The sequence below is a fragment of the Gossypium hirsutum genome, chromosome D05 (genome assembly GCF_007990345.1).
Source record: "Gossypium hirsutum isolate 1008001.06 chromosome D05, Gossypium_hirsutum_v2.1, whole genome shotgun sequence".
Taxonomy (NCBI): domain Eukaryota; kingdom Viridiplantae; phylum Streptophyta; class Magnoliopsida; order Malvales; family Malvaceae; genus Gossypium; species Gossypium hirsutum.
The window spans coordinates 57,690,887-57,707,420 of record NC_053441.1 but is presented as its reverse complement, the minus strand read 5'-3'; the positions used below and the strand labels follow the sequence as shown (position 1 = coordinate 57,707,420).

Sequence of the window (16,534 nt, the reverse complement as noted above, 5' to 3'; positions counted from 1 at the left end):
AAACTGACCAAAAAGAAACCAAGTTCAATTCCATGGATTCTAAATGAAGACCAACAACAATTGTTAGCCGTAATCTATGATTCAAGTTTCCACATGGATCAGTTTTTTAAACCCCCAAAGTGTCACAATCTAAAGCATATATGAAGTTCAAAAGAAGTAAAAGATGAACCAACAACAGCAAATTCAAAGCTACCAACCATTGATGTTCATTGTTTAGTTCTGGGAATTTGATGTTGCACCTTTTCTCAATCTCTTTTTTTTCTTTGGGGTACTTTTAAGATACCAATTTGGTTACTATGACCGAGTCCCATATTCTACCAACAGATCATATGATTTTCGATTCAATTTCCGCATGTTGGTTCACTTTCATTCATGATGACAAACTTGTTACAGGTTGCATTGAACATCTTTAACTTGCTATCTAAACTTGATCCTAACAGCAGGTAGGTGCTATTTTTTTTTTTTGAGAGCTTAAGTTTGAAGATAAGTCTTCAAATACATTGAAAAAAAAAACTGTAACAACAAATGAACTAAAAGAAAAACCCTTTGTCTCCCTAATCCTCTTGAGCTCAATGAAGGGGCAATCTGCAGAGAGGATCCAATCATTGTTTCCTGTTTTATTAGCTTCCCTTCTTGTTTTAGGAACAGCACAATTAGTGTTTGATAGCTTGAAGAGTGGCAAAAGCTATGTATTTCAGTACTATGGCAAACCGGAGAAGCTGAGGAAATCGGTTTTTGTTTTACCGGAAGATCGGATGGATGAAAGCTGCAACCTGTTTGAAGGGAAATGGGTTTGGGACAATGTCTCATATCCTCTTTATGAAGAAAATAGCTGCCCTTACTTGGTTAAACAAACAACTTGTCTAAAAAATGGCAGGCCCGATTCTTTTTACCAAAACTGGAGATGGCAGCCTCAAGCATGCAACCTACCAAGGTATACATACATACATATATATATATGTATATGCATGTATATACATGAAAGTAAATAGGGAATTAGTTAAAGTATGCAGTGACTTGCAGGTTTGATCCATTGAAGCTATTGGACATTTTGAGGGACAAAAGGTTGATGTTCATAGGGGATTCAGTTCAAAGAGCCCAATTTGAATCAATGGTCTGCCTGGTACAATCTGTGGTTCCCAAAGGGAAGAAATCTTTTAAAAGAGATCCTCCTAGGAAGATCTTCAAAGCCAAGGTACTTAAACCTGCATCCTCATTAGCCATAATACTTACAATTGCAGTGTACTTTTTCAAGATTTATGTGATATGATTTGCTTGTTGGTGATTATAATACAGGAGTACAATGCAACTATTGAGTACTATTGGGCTCCATTCATTGTGGAATCTATCTCAGACCATGCGACAAATCATACTGTATTAAAACGTCTGGTCAACCTTGACTCCATATCTAAACATGGCAAGAGCTGGGAAGGAGTGGATGTGTTAGTATTTGAGAGCTATGTATGGTGGATGTATAGACCTCAGATCAACGCTACGTAAGTACGACGTACAATCTAAATCGGAACCCACATATCTGTTATAAAATCTTAAATTGAATATATCCATCTGAATCGGAATCACAAATCTAAATTGAACATATCCATCTAAATCAGAATCCACAAATCTGCTATAAAATAATATCATATTTGACACTCATTTTGGCCATTGGTTTCAGCTACGGATCCATGGAGGATGTTCAAGAATATAATGTCACAACTGCCTATAGAATTGCAATGGAAACTTGGGGGAATTGGTTAGAATCCACCATTAATCCTCATCTTCAAAAGGTTTTTTTCATTAGTATGTCCCCAACACACTTGTGGTGAGTTCTACTGGTTATTTAAATTAGAAAATCTTTCATTTACAATGGGAAGAAAAGCTTATAATTGTTGTGAAATTTTCCATTCTAGGAGCTGGGAATGGAAGCCAGGCAGCCGTGGAAACTGCTTCAATGAGTCTTACCCCATCCAAGGTTCATATTGGGGCACGGGGTCTAACCTAGCTATCATGGAGATACTTCATGAAGTTTTACAAGACCTTAAAATCAATGTCACATTTTTGAACATTACCCAGTTATCAGAATATAGGAAAGATGCTCATACGACAGTTTTCGGAGAACGAAGAGGCAAGCTCTTGACAAAGGAACAAAAAGCTGACCCACTAAATTTTGCTGATTGCATTCATTGGTGCTTACCAGGAGTACCTGATACATGGAATGAGATTTTGTATGCATATTTGTTGCAGAGTTATCAAAATTTTTTGTAAATTCAACAGTATTGCTTGTCAAAAAATTGGAGATGAACGTCAAAATGATGATGCAAAAAGGTATCTCAGCTATCAAGCTTGAGTGTGAAGAAATGGTTCATGTCCACTGAATATGTATGAGAAAAATATATAAAAGAAATAGGTATATACTGAACTTTGAAATGTGTGCCATTTATGATAGAAATTTAATTTACAAGACAGACTGATTACCTGCATATAAACGAATATTCACAGTGTATCTCATTCTTATGGCACAAGGAAAAGGCTTGAGAATGAACCCGGTTGAAGCTAATCTGATCAACATAATTTGTTTAAGTGGTTAAAGGAGTTCCCAGTCAGAATCACATACAAGTTCCGTTTGCGTATTTTTGGACTTTGAGGTTGCAGTGGAGGATGACGGCTGTGGAGTTTGGAAATGATTGTGGTCTGACCCCATGTCCGCATCTCCAAACCATATTGCTAGCTGCTCATACTCTTTCACCAGCCTCTTTTTCGAAGTTAAAGCATCCTTGATTCTTTTCTATTGAAAGCAAATGAAAAATCAGCAAATTAGCAAAGGATTATATTGGAAGTAAAAGAAGCTCCTATCAGGTAAGGCATACATTACAATTCAGTCCCAGTTGTCTGAAGCATCACACTGAAAGTAGCTTAAAGTTCGTTTTCATTTGTATAGTAATGCATGTCTCAAGATGCATAAAGCAAAACTGACTATTAAATTGCCAGTACTTTGCATGATAAATGACTTGTGTGCAGAGATATTCATAATATCAACTGTATTTGCATTGCGAACATACAATTTTCTCATAAGAATTTACTGAAAACAGAAAATTGTATTGGAGAATGCTATTTCTCATGTTGCAAAGAAGATCTCCAATGCACCTGCCTGTCTGTGTGTGTGTGTGAGAGAGAGAGAGAGAGACAGACAGACCAACCTTGTATGATTTGTGTTTATTCATTATATGAGAGACGGCATAAAGTGCAGTAACATCGGGAATATGACAGCTATCCTCGAGCTTCACCTCATCATACAATTCAATGGTCTCCATGGAAGATATATTGATATCATCAGTGGAATCATTTATAGGTCCTGTTTATGGTTTTCAGAATTAGAGAAAGTAAAATTACAGTTATTAAGCTTCTGCATTCAACAGTTCTACCAAAAGGCAATGTAAAACAAAGTTTCTATGATATGGTGCAAACCAATAACCAAAAATGCATAACATAAAGAACCATTCATCACTCACAAAGACTAGTGACTTCATACTTTAGAAATACACACAAACACACATATTGATTAATTTGAAAGTCATTTTGATCATGTTGCTGACTGACCTAACCGTTTAAAGATATAACCATCATATCTTTTGAAGAAACCTCCTTTTTAACGTTACTATTATTTCATTATTGAACAATAGTGGCTTGTATCCCAATTGGCAGAAAAAAAAACTAGACACAATTAAAACAAGCTTGGTTTCTGAAGGTTCTAACATTTTTTTTGGTACAAAGTTCTTGTCATTATTATTATGTCAAGTAAAGTCGGAACTGTACAGTTTGCAATATCATCATCCTCATTATTGATATCACAATTACAACTACTGCTATTGATATTTGACATTAACAAAAATGAGGATGGAGAAACACACTTAAAAGGAAGGCAGAGAAGAAAGCAATCAAGCTATATATTTTGCTTGCTTACCAATATTAGATAAGGATAAAGCCTGAATTTGAGCAGGTTCACCACCAAAGTAAACATTTTTGCTTCCTGATATTTCAGTCAGGGACTTGGGACTATTAGCAGTTCTGTAGGCATCATTTTCTGCGATATCACAAGATGAAAATCAATTCCGCAAGAGAGAAAATATATGCTTATCATAACGTAAGAACAAGTTGTTAACCAGGAGATGCCATGGACAAGTCATTGCCAGACGAGATGGGTACTGTCAATTCAGCCACGTTAATGGGGTCATGAGAAATTAAAGCTTTTGCAGGTGAATGTTCAAGCGAATTCTTCTCCGGAAAATAAATTTCCTTTAATACTGAACCACAAGGAGAAACGACTCCAACCTCTGCCATAACTTCCTCAGAGCGAATGCCTGAAGAGGTCATTTTATAAGAAGTAACATCACCTGAAGCATCTGAGACACAGTCAGAGACACCTGCACGATCATTTTTATCTTTTCTTTCGTTTTGGTCACCCTGAACTAAAGTGGCAGAAGAAACATCAGATTGAACAACAGATGGAATTTCATCATCACAATTAACAATCTCATTCACCATTGAAGCTCCAAATGATTCTTCCTCACCAGGAAAGATTGACTCTGAAACATCAGATACAGATGGCTTTCTCACATCCTGAACTGAAGTTGAAGGAGGAACCTCAGCTTCGAAAGGCATTTCTTTCTCATTACAATCAATGAACTTGCTCAACATTGAAGATCCAGAGGATTCCTTCTCAAAAGGAGATAGTAAACCTGACACCATGGATGCTGAATGCTTTTCCATTGTGGAATGTTCCTCGGGGTTCACTTCAGGTTTTGTATCGTTCAAAAAACCAGCAACTTGTTCTGAAGTTACATACTGTTTCCCCAAAAGGGAATCCACAGAATTAAGGTTACCTGGTTGGTCTACATGGCAAATCTCACCAAACTCACACTCAAGCTGCTTGTTTACCTCATCAACTGTAGTATTATCACTAACTCTTGTCTCCCTTTTAGGGGATTGGAACTCCATATCAATGAATTTATCCTCACTCTGAGATATCAGCTCTGGTACATCAGACCTGGATGCCATTTTCCTTATGGCATTTTCTTCTCTGCTAACATCAGAGCTTGTAGTTTTCATAACATCACTAACTAGTGGGGACATTTTGTCCGAGTCTGCCCCATCAAAGGCATCAACAGAAGCCGGAATACTTAATTGAACTGAATGGAAAAGTTCATTAGAAGCATGATCAGGCCGTTTTTCAATGGGATCAACTTCAGCAACCTTTGATTCAAAAGAGGTACCAATTGTAGTGCTTCTTTTTAAAGCCACTCCTTTGGCATCATGTTTTAGAGGAAGCATAACATCAGAATAAAATCGCTTCATGCTTTTACCCACACTTTGTGCCTGATTCTCAACATATTTGACAGTGTCCTGCAGATAAAGCCATTTACAACATTATGAAAGAAAGCCAAAGCATATATATTCTCGGGTGCATCAAACACTACTAATCACCATAAGTTCATTCAGCCAACTGATACCACATCATGGCTGATGATGGGAGGAAGCAATTCCCTCATAATGGGATCAAAGAATTAATACCTGATTCACGATATTATCCATCTCATGGCACAACGTTTCAAACTTCTGGTAAATGCCCCCCACCCAGCCAATACCTTTAAATCTAGAATCCATCACAGAGTGTCAGATTGTTAAAGCCAATGCCACACATACCTCAGTTTTAACAACAGGTATATGGCCTTATTCCTGCCCCCCGAGTCTTTAATTTAGCCTGAAATAAATTGCAGAATTGTAGTGAACACTTACAAAACTTGATGAAAATAAAAACACCCAGATGCGTAATACCGCCAACATCTAAGTCAGGAAAGCATCAATTCAAAGGTGCAAATAGATTGAGACATACATTTAATTGTCTTCCCAATTACTATAATATCAATCAAAGTACAGTTATGTCATAATATGCAACTAAAACGCATTTTAATTCATCCACTTCACAAATTAACAGCTTGTAGCACTTGAAACCGACAATATCCTCCATGGCTAACCATCTCAAAAAACCAAATTTCAAGGAAACTAAGAATTAACATTGCGTTATGCCCTTAGTTTTCATCCGTTTTTACATCGCAATAACTGTTTTCACCAATTTAACCATCCATAAGTATCATCACTCTAAAAAGAAGAAAAAATAAAAATCTTCTTTTCCCATTATTGCTTTGAAACATTCCATAAAAGAAGTATTTTTCGTTTTAGTATTTTCCCTGACAATGTATGGCATATCACTTCATCACCATCATACATACATACATACATGCATGCAGCATGCACAAACATAGAAAGCACGAAAATCATCTAAAAATTGTATTTTGCACAATCATCAGCTGTTTTCCATAAATAAAATTCACTTTACATCAAGATATACGAAGGGACATAGATCTCTACATAACAAAGAGTCCGAATTCATTAAAAGTAAAAACAATTTTAGAAAAACTTATGAGAATTACAAAGACCGAGGAATATAAGAAAAAACCCAGAACAATAAAAAGAAGAAAGAGAAGATGGGTTGGCTTACGGGTGGCCGTGGCCGGTGGTGGACGGCGGATACCGTTGATCTTTTATCAACAGAGTTTTATTGAGAGAGGAGAAAGGGGTTTTATGTGGAGAAAGCGGAGGGGTTTTGAGTAGTCTTTAATGGGTAAACCACCCCGGATTTATCATTAAATGCAAGATTATAACTAAATTTATTTAAAAAATAAATGATTTAATGTGAGAAAACGTGTAATGGATAACCTAAGAAGTACAATTTGTATAAAGATAATGCTTTGAAACAAAGGAATGAGGGAAGGAAACAGTTTTGCATTTATGATTTCACCATCATCATACTTATACATCAAATAATAATTAATTAATAGTGGGATTATGATTTTTCTTTCCATTCAAAATACTTCATCATCTTTCAACTCTAATTTTCAAATTTTAAAAAAAATTCAACTTATTTATAGTTTTAGGACACTTTGATTTAAAATTTTGTAAACACAGTTACTGATTTTCTATTAAACCTACATTAGGACAAAAAATCAAAATCAGAAGATATATTTATGTAAAAATATTCTCGTTGACTTAAAAAAATAGAATAGGGAATAACCACTGCACCCACCAAAAAACTGATTATACTAGTACTTGAATAACTTGAACTAATTTATTTTTTATATTTAATGTTTATTAATTTTATTTTATCAAAATTGAAATCCTGAGATATTTCTTAAACCAGTCGCTCTTTGAACTTGTTGGTTACACTTTGAATAAAAGCTACGTCACATCTTTCTAATGAGAAGATAAGACCATTTGTTGGATAGTCTTCCTTTTATTTCCAACTCAAGTCCTCATTCCTAGAAACTTCAAATTAAGGACAAAGATATACAAAGAGTGGAGTTCAGGAAATTTCATGACAACTTCCTCCGGTTAGGGATATAAAACTGTACATTCTAATACATCACCAATGAGCCCACCACTTCAACCACTTTCTCTCCAGCAATCACAAGGTTAGGCTGCAATATCATCTGGTCTTGGATTAGCTCCTGGGGACTGATGGTTGCTGATGTTTTCTTTTTGTATTGAGAGAGCGCACATTACTTGCTTCATTTGAGTGCTTTGGGGTGCAGCCTCGTCCGGCCTTCCATCTTTATCTTTGAGGTTGGTTTTATGCTCAGTGTTGTTCCACAGGAAATGGCCAAAAAAGGGCAGAGAACAAAGAAGATACCAATGCCGGTTAGCATAAAAACAGAGCATCAATTCTCCACTCAACACCATAAAAAGATGTTAGACAATTCAACTCCCCTAGCCAATAGTCAAACAAAGTGAAAATATATGCTCCTGTTTCTTTCAACATGGGGAAAAAAATATTCTTGAAAGCAACCTAGATAGATAAATGAGAATATCGAAAGAGGAGGACAACATAACTAGATAAATGGTCAGTTCAAATTGCCTAATTTTTCATCAGATAATGACACCATGGAAAAGAATCCTAATTTCCAATAAAAGCCAAATTTAGCATCTAGGATAAGATATTTAAAGTCAACAGGGTATCCAAATATCATGGTTAAAAGACTTGACACCATTCTGTCTGCAAATTTGGCAAGCAAAAACAAATCACGATCAAATGGTTTCTACCCCTTAAAACGATACGCATCATTCATAACATGAACCCCTCTTTAGAGAAACAAGCCAAGATATCTTAAGAGGTGCAAGTATCAAAATCGGCTACCACAAGCATATCACACAGGGAAATTCTTTCAAAAATTCATCTAGAGAGAGATCTTGCATGTTATGCATCCAAGAATATCATCATACATTAATGTGAAAAGTTGCCAACTGAAGCTCGATGGAAAGACTAGGGAAAAGCCTTCTTAGTCTCACTCCATTAACCAAAAACAGCCCTAAGATGCGTATATTTCGTCTTGGAGAAAGGCATATTTAGATCCATGGAATGAACAACTCCATTCCAACAGGATATTGACCTTGGTTTCAGCAAGTAGACTAAAAAAATTTCATAATGCATAGAATATCATTATTAGCTGCAGGAACTGCCACCACCAGGAAAGATAAAGGGAAATTAAACACTAGCCTTTCAAATGGTTTCCTGCAAAACCTACAAGACACTTAACAAAACAGTAGTCAACCAACAAAGATGACTGCCAGAGACAGTTGCAGCACATGGGAGAAAAAGATACATTGTCACCAATAAATTGATACACAGCATGTGCTCAGTTACAAATCCAACAGAACCCAACGACAGCCACACAGATTATACAAGCACCACAACATCAAAAACTGGCAGCAGCACATACACTTATAAGTACTTGCTACATTCACATTATTAGATTCTTCAGTGAAACAAGAACCCACTCAAAAGGTCCATGGTATGAGGGTACAAATTTGAACACATTCAGGAAACCAGAATTACCTCTCCTCAATAAAAGGAATATAGGCAAGTATCACAAGAAGGCAACCAAAACTTAGCAACTAAATAATAAAATGCAAAAACACAAAAGTCTTGAAGACATCTTAGGGTGGAAACTTTGTCATTTAGATATACTGGGTACATCAAAGTAGTTAAGGAACACAATAAATTACATTAGAAAATGGCTTTGTTTAGCTAAGTGCTAAAAGAAATCATTTATTTAACAACATAGTAACAACTTCCCAGTGTAGGTTCATTACACCCCAAATATTTTACATGGAAAAATAAAGAACTACATTCAACTTGAATATGCGTACAAGATAGAAAAGACAAAATTATAGCAACATCAACCAACAAAGAAACAAACTTCCAAGTAAGGGAGATGCGGTAGCAACTGTAGATATTAGCAAGAATAGGGGAAAAAACATTAACTCACTACTTTTATTATTAAAAACTATACTAATGATTAAAAGAGCCACTGGAACAGAAGTTCCTAACATAGAAAAGCTAGTCTATGTCACATGTTTTGCCAACCAGCAATCAGAAATAAACATCTTATAGATGCAGATCAAGAGAAGTGGCTGTAAGAGCCAAGCAAATACATTCATCAAGCCAGAGTATATATAGTCTTGCATTCACGCAATCACCAGAACCACAAAAAGCATCTGCGCCCAACAAGCTGTCATAAACCTGAATCAAACCCATTGACAACTCAATTCATCATTCCACATCACCAAGCAAAACAAATGTCAAAGCTAATCGAAAAGCAGTGTATAAAGCAAAATTAGTGGAATAGAAACAAACACTGCACTTACTTGAATGGATCAGCTCAAACTTTCAAACAAACAAAAGATCAAACAGAAGCAAAGCAATTGCAGCAATCATGTCCAGTCAAATAAATAGAAATTTTTAAACGGCAGCACAGACCATCACGCAATACAACAGGAAAAAAAAGTCATACAACTCCACAGTGATCAAAAACATTTTGAAACATGAAATAATGCAAAGCTAGATTCCATTTGAGGATAATATTCCCTCAGAGTAGTTAGAAATTAGGTAATCAACTAAAAAAAAATACACTAGATTATAAGAAGCAAACAAAGATTTTTCTTTTTGGTACATAGCAAATGGGAATCAACAATTAGAAAGATTAAGGCTGCATAAAGGATATCTTGGCTTCTGCACACAGTCTGACCACCTCACTAGATTATAAAAAGCAAAGAAAGAAGAATATCAAAATTATAATATGCCATGCAAAGCTGGCATGTTAAGGCAAGTTGAACAGGAAATATCAGCTAAGTAGGAAGAAGCATTTTACATTGAAATTAGCTATTCTATTTTTGCCCCTTGCTACGAATCAAATGAAGTGTGCATTCTGGAGTACAAATTTAGAATGTTAAATAATTCTACCAAGAGAGAGATTCACAAAACTCCATAAACATAAAAGGAGACAGAAAACTCAAACACAAGAAAACTGCTATTATATTTGGAAAACTTACTACAGATGGACATATCATTTTATCTCAACATCATTTAAATAATGGACATTGGTAAAATAAAATCAACCCAGATAGTTAAAAATGTGTACACAAAGGACTTGTATGCATCTTAGTTAAAAATGTTTACCAAAAAGAACTGTATGCGTGCTCACTGTTAGAAACATTTCAATCTCACAGAATTTAGAAGAGAGCTTGTTCTCATCAAGACAATATCCATTCACTAAAACCCAAAATCTGCAGAAGACAGTTCTCTACACATGATTAAACCTAAGATCATAACATGCCTTTCAACACCTGAAGTTAAAAGGTATATAAAGTATTTCTTATATTTACTAAGATTTAACATGCTTTTTAAAAAAAAACAATTCACTAACAAGTGGTGTCAGTCACTTGATTCATGACAAAAACAATAAGAGGCTAGATAAGTTTATTTATACTTATGGCTCAATATATGGGCATAAAATTTCGAAATTTTGAGTATATAATAGAAGATTTAAAAGCTAATCTGCAACAGAAAAAATGCATTTGAAAATGCAACAAAATGCAGCAATATATGGTATCTTCAACAAAGGAAAAACCACTTACAGACAATTAAGCAAGTATATAGCACAGAAGTAACACAACTCAGAAAAAAGCTGGAAAAGCCAAAAAGTTTCAAGCAATCGCACACAAGGAACAAATATGTACAACAAAACAAGCAAGCAAGCAAGCACAAAGACAGAAATCAAGTCACCAATCAGCAGAGAGTAAAAAACGAATAACACCTAGTGTAGCATAAATGAATTTACAGAATACCAAAACAAGGAGAACTACCTCAGTAGAAAGGTGGTCCGTTGGGATACATTCCACCAGGTGGAACTCTCGGCACAGGGGACGTCCCAGCTCCTTGGTGATGCTGACTGGGGAAAGCAGCTGCGGAAGACAAGCTGTAATGAGCAGTCTCCGGATATCCCCCAGATGGCATCCCAACAGAGTTCGGTGGCATTCTATATAAAGAAGACCCTAAAGCTGCACCACTCAAACCAACCCCTGCACCAGCACCAGTCAACCCACCATAGCCAGTTGAGCCTGGTCCACCATAACCACCATACGGCCCACTAAGACCAGAACCATAACCACCACCAGCGGCGCCTCCACTCCCACTCAATGCCCCAACCCCAACTCCTGAAGAATTCAAGTGATGAGGATGACCCATTGGGCCGGGCGGCCCTTGCAACCCACCAGGAAATCCACCATAACCACCCATGCCACCTGGTCCACCAGGCCCCACATGGCCACCGTAACCACCACCGTGTCCTCCAACCCCCATCTCTGTATTTCCTGCAGCCCCAACTCCACTTTGCATCATCCCATCTTGTCCCGGCTTCCCTTTTTTCCCTTCAATAGCAAGCTTACAATTCAATTGTCTCCCATCAATATTCTTCACTGGCTCCACCAACGCCGACTGAGCCCCTTCTGCCGTCTTATAAACAAAAAGAGCAAATCCCTTTGATTTTCCGGTCTGCTTATCGAAGCCCAAAGGACCCTCTTCAATTTCCCCATACTGTGCAAAATGACCCAATAACTTATCCGCTGGCATGTCGTACGGCACATTGGCTACATAAATCTTCCTCATATGAACATCCACAGGGTTAGTATTCGTCCCCGAGTTCCCCGCTGCCGCCAGCTGAGTCACCGTGACTCTACCGTCGATTTTCTTACTGGGTTCTTTAAGAGCAAGCAAAGCACCATCGACGTGCTTAAAGGTAACGAATCCATACCCTTTGGATTTCCCAGTAGCCTTGTCGAGGATAACGACCGCTTCTTCGAGTTCCCCATAGACCGAAAAAAGCGAACGAAGGCCGTCGGTTGTAGTATCCCAACCCAACCCACGGATGAAGAGCTTCCTTTGAGATGGATCTTGATCGGCAATAGAGCGTACGGCGGAAAGAACATCAAAGTGACGACAAACAGCGTCTTGGAGGATGTCAAGGAGTTGATCGACGGTGAATCGCTCGATTAGCTTGCGGCCATCTTGTGGGGTTAGTTTGGTGATTGGGTCAGGTTCCGATACCGCTGAAATAATACCATTTTCATCAAGCTTGCGTTTCTTAGTGGGATCCATGAATTGCATCTCTGAGGATTCTTAAAACCCAAACCCTAGAAAGCACTAAAGAGAGAAAGGGTACCTTCCAAATTGAGGTTAAAGAAAAGGAGAGAAACAAAATTGGTAAAGGGCGTTTTTGTATATATCGGATTCGGGGAGTGGCGTATGGCGGTGTTTATCTTTGATAGTTCGGGTGCCAACCATTTAAGCCTTTTTCGTTTTAGGCCGATGGCACAATTAAATTTTTGTCACCAGATTTTGGGCTCAACCATGATTCTGGGCTGACCCTTAGAAAAAGTTTTACAAGCTAAAAGAGTTTGTGATATCTAGCCACTTGAATTCGAGTACCTTAATGTTTAACTTGAGTAGCTTGCGAGTTAATTTGATAATTTCAGTATGAATTTTAAATTCAATCTCAAATACAAATAGTCGAATTTGAAATCGTGTATAGAAATTGTACTCTAGGCTCTTCTTATAAAATATAAGTTGATTGAATGAGCTTGACAAATTAGGTTTTTATTTTTGTTCCATACTTGGTTAATAGGGTAAAAAAATTCTAACTAGGATTCATTGTGTTATGACTTTATATATTGAAATGTTGATGATTATGGTACTTGGAAATAGACTATGAAATGAATCAAGAAAAAGGGTTAAGGGCGTGGTCAACACATTAATTTGATTTGAAATGTGTTGAAGGAAATTGGTTAAATGAGGTTAATTGATAATTCGTTGATTATACGAAGTATGTTGAATTGATAAGATCACAAATTAATAATTTTTCATAATCAAAATCAAGTGTCTTGTGAAAGTCTGTATTACAAGTCAATTCTATATATTATGGTTTCTATTTTTTCATTATTATGCTAACATATACTCCACTTGACTTTACACCTGTCGGATGTTTGGACTTCATGTCCGAGACACATTTCATAAGTTATAATAGAAACGTCTATTTATTTTGATGAGGTGTTCTCATCTCAATGCTTTCAAGTATATTTTCATTCAAAATACTCATTTTTCCATAATATTGAAATGTTCTACGTAGATTATCGTTGTTAACAACAATTTCCTTTTATCAACTCCATCATCTTTAGTTATGATATAACTAATCGAGATATCTTATTATATTCATAATTTCATGTATTGAACCACTTTTGGCGTTTTATTAAAAGTTATGCATTGGGTCTCTTCATGAGTACTCGTCTCTTTTAATGTGTGACCATCTTCATTTCTTACTCTTTTCTTTCAAGAATTTTTTTATTTATAGAACAAACTAATTTTTCATCCTTCTAGCGTGCCCAAAAATTATTTTTATCGCTTTGTCCTTCTAGGACTCGTAATTATTTGGAACATTTTAGCTGGTATATGTATCATCTAGTATATACAATCTCTAAATGTCATCACTAAACATTTCTAGCAAATACTTTTCCCTTCAATCTTTTGAGGACAATTTTTTATTTCCACTATTATAAAAATTTTGTCTCTCTTTTTTCTAAAGGTATATTTTTAGGGTTTAATATGATTCTATATTTTATGAATTCTTAAGAAATATTATTTAAATGTTTCTTATGTAATTCTAGTGTATCTGAAAATAGCATCTTTATAAACTATACAAATTTTTTATATTTATTAAATATAAAATCCATTCGTCTTTGGAAGATTTGTGGTGCATCACATAATTGAAATGACATCACTTTCCATTGGTAATGTCCATTGAGTGCAGTAAAAGCCGTTAAAGGTTTGGACTTTTCTGTTATCATGATTTGCTAGAATCCTGATTTGCAGTCAAATTTACTTAAATATTTTGTTTGTTTAGCCTGATTAATTCAAGTAACTATAAAAAATAATATTTTGATTTAATCTTTTATAATTAATGATCATACTAGCTTTTTTTTCTTTTTTTTTATTTCCGCATGATTTCTAACCTTAATTTGTATATCAAATTCTTCTATATCTTGTTTAGATAGATCATAGGTTTTACTCTAATAATATTATTGAGATTTTCCAATTTAATACTACAATAATTTTGTCATAATTTTAATGATTCTTCACTGAAATTATTATCTAATATTTTAAACAACCAATGACTTGTTTCAAGTTGTTTAATTTGTCCCTTTCTTGGTGGTGAAATTTTTTTGCCACACACAAATTTATGATTTTCTACTAATAATATTTCTATAAATATTTTTTTTCTACATATAACATAATTAAATTTCTATCAAAAGAAAATAACAAATTTTATATATAAAATTATTTCCTAATAAAATATCTCCATATATTTATGGAAACTATAATAATTTAGGTATCACAAATCTTACATTATTTATATAGATTGGTACATTTTTTAGCTTTATATTGAATTATGACTTCGTTACCATTTATTCCAATGACTCTTATTGAATGCTTCATAAGTTGTCATTTTTCTAAAGGAATGATATTTTTTCTGCAACTACTAGTTGTAGTAGGTTAAAATTTAATTCATTAAAATAATAGTAAATTATGATTAAAAATTTTTTGACTCCTGATTCAATTTAGACTAGGCAAATACAAATGACTCGTTTTATTGTTTAAAAATTATAATTAAAATTAAATTTATAAAAATATAAAAAATAATATAATGTTACTTTTATATTTCTAAATAGTAAAATGAGTCGGATAGAATTACAATTACAATCCTGCTCCCAAAGTGGGCTGCCTAACCATGGACTTACCCAGGAGATGGACGTGGCAGTGAAGAAATTTCAGACTGGAATATTGGGATTTCTCAAAAAATATTATGAAAAGTAACAAAAATTAAATTAAAAAGAGAAGTAGTAAGTTAAAAATATAAGCCGAAAGACTCGTGTATCTCGTTTCAATTAAAGTGAATTGATGGGCTAGGAGTTTGAAACTAAGGTTGGAGAAGTCAGTGAATAGCTCCAAAGTGATTTGTCTCCTCACTGAACACTTGTTAGGGAAAAGTTAGTCAAATAAAGTATGGATGGGTATGAATGGAGATATGAGTTTTCTTGTTGTAATGGCAGTGAACTTTATGTATGAGAAGTGTGCAAGGGTTGAAGGCTATTTAAGCATGTTGGCTGGCTATTTCTTCATCAATTCAACTGCCCTTTTCCTACTTTTTCTTTTCCTGGCTTATTTCGTCTTGCAATCATGAACTACAACACTTGCTTTCATCTTTTTTCACTTTTATTCATACAATGTTCTATTGTTTCCTTGGCTATGACAGTCCGGAATCTTAACTCCGATCAGTTTGCACTCTTTGAGTTTAAAGATCGCATTGTCGATCCTCAAAATGTGTTGGCAAACAATTGGACGAATTCTACCTCTGTTTGTAAGTGGCTTGGTGTTTTTTGTGGCATTATCCATGAAAGAATTGTAGCTTTGAATCTTACAAACATGACTCTTAGGGGTACTATCCCTCCACACCTTGGAAATCTTTCATTTTTATTTTCTCTCGATTTGAGCAACAACAATTTCTATGGCCATCTACCTAAAGAACTGGGCCAATTGCATCGTTTGAGGATCATTCGATTAAGCTACAACCGTCTTAATGGGAAAATTCCATCATGGCTTGGGAACTTGCATAGAGTTCAAAGGTTGGAAATGAGAAATAATAACTTCACAGGCACAATCCCTCAAACATTTGTCAACATGTCCAATTTAGAGATCTTGGCCTTGGGATTCAATCAATTATCTGGCCAGATTCCATCTTCCATCTTTAACATTTCTTCTTTAAAAAGGATTCATTTTCGTGATAATAGTCTTTCTGGTGGCTTGCCCGATGATCTGTGTGTCCAACTTCCCAAGCTAAAAGAGCTTTACTTGAGAAGAAATGAATTATCAAGTTCTATTCCATCAAGTATAGACAAATGCTGCAATCTTCAAATTTTGGAATTGTTTATTAATCAATTTAGTGGGATCATTCCAAAAAGCATTGGGAAATTGACACAACTTAAACAATTATACTTGGGGTTAAATAACCTAGAAGGTATGCCTTTTCCTTGA

At 35.3% G+C, this 16,534-nt stretch overlaps 4 protein-coding genes across 4 annotated transcripts; 2 read left to right on the top strand and 2 right to left on the bottom strand.

Annotated features, from left to right (window-relative positions):
* Positions 1–340: 340 nt before the first annotated feature.
* Positions 341–2,271, top strand: LOC107903668 (protein trichome birefringence-like 31). Its single transcript, XM_016829796.2, has 5 exons — positions 341–934; positions 1,024–1,195; positions 1,297–1,496; positions 1,676–1,822; positions 1,911–2,271. Exons 1-5 carry the CDS (start codon positions 573–575, stop codon positions 2,263–2,265), a joined length of 1,236 nt encoding a protein of 411 aa, XP_016685285.2. The 5' UTR covers positions 341–572; the 3' UTR covers positions 2,266–2,271.
* Positions 2,272–2,395: 124 nt separating this feature from the next.
* On the bottom strand, positions 2,396–6,837 carry LOC107903666 (uncharacterized). The gene is made up of 6 exons (XM_016829793.2): positions 6,557–6,837; positions 5,569–5,758; positions 4,161–5,400; positions 3,962–4,081; positions 3,198–3,352; positions 2,396–2,785 (listed from the first exon to the last, which is right to left on the bottom strand). The coding sequence occupies exons 2-6, from the start codon at positions 5,659–5,661 to the stop codon at positions 2,585–2,587; spliced, it is 1,809 nt and encodes a 602-aa protein (XP_016685282.1). The 5' UTR covers positions 5,662–5,758; positions 6,557–6,837; the 3' UTR covers positions 2,396–2,584.
* A 2,525-nt stretch (positions 6,838–9,362) lies between these two features.
* LOC107903667 (UBP1-associated protein 2C) lies at positions 9,363–12,736 on the bottom strand. Its single transcript, XM_016829795.2, has 2 exons — positions 11,257–12,736; positions 9,363–9,634 (listed from the first exon to the last, which is right to left on the bottom strand). The coding sequence occupies exon 1, from the start codon at positions 12,554–12,556 to the stop codon at positions 11,258–11,260; it is 1,299 nt and encodes a 432-aa protein (XP_016685284.1). The 5' UTR covers positions 12,557–12,736; the 3' UTR covers positions 9,363–9,634; position 11,257.
* Positions 12,737–15,748: 3,012 nt separating this feature from the next.
* Positions 15,749–16,534, top strand: LOC107902279 (receptor kinase-like protein Xa21). The gene has a single exon (XM_016828493.2). The coding sequence runs from the start codon at positions 15,749–15,751 to the stop codon at positions 16,532–16,534; it is 786 nt and encodes a 261-aa protein (XP_016683982.2).

What these genes read in the sequence shown, in the direction of transcription:
- LOC107903668 (XM_016829796.2), top strand. Translation starts at nt 573, where the DNA reads ATGAAGGGGCAATCTGCAGAGAGGATCCAATCATTGTTTCCTGTTTTA. An exon ending in CAAGCATGCAACCTACCAAG is followed by an intron (nt 935 to 1,023) that starts GTATACATACAT and finishes AGTGACTTGCAG; the next exon opens with GTTTGATCCATTGAAGCTAT. An exon ending in AGACCTCAGATCAACGCTAC is followed by an intron (nt 1,497 to 1,675) that starts GTAAGTACGACG and finishes CATTGGTTTCAG; the next exon opens with CTACGGATCCATGGAGGATG.
- LOC107903666 (XM_016829793.2), bottom strand. Translation starts at nt 5,661, where the DNA reads ATGGATTCTAGATTTAAAGGTATTGGCTGGGTGGGGGGCATTTACCAG. An exon ending in CTTGTCCATGGCATCTCCTG is followed by an intron (nt 4,082 to 4,160) that starts GTTAACAACTTG and finishes GTGATATCGCAG; the next exon opens with AAAATGATGCCTACAGAACT. An exon ending in TTTATCCTTATCTAATATTG is followed by an intron (nt 3,353 to 3,961) that starts GTAAGCAAGCAA and finishes AACCATAAACAG; the next exon opens with GACCTATAAATGATTCCACT.
- LOC107903667 (XM_016829795.2), bottom strand. Translation starts at nt 12,556, where the DNA reads ATGCAATTCATGGATCCCACTAAGAAACGCAAGCTTGATGAAAATGGT.
- LOC107902279 (XM_016828493.2), top strand. Translation starts at nt 15,749, where the DNA reads ATGACAGTCCGGAATCTTAACTCCGATCAGTTTGCACTCTTTGAGTTT.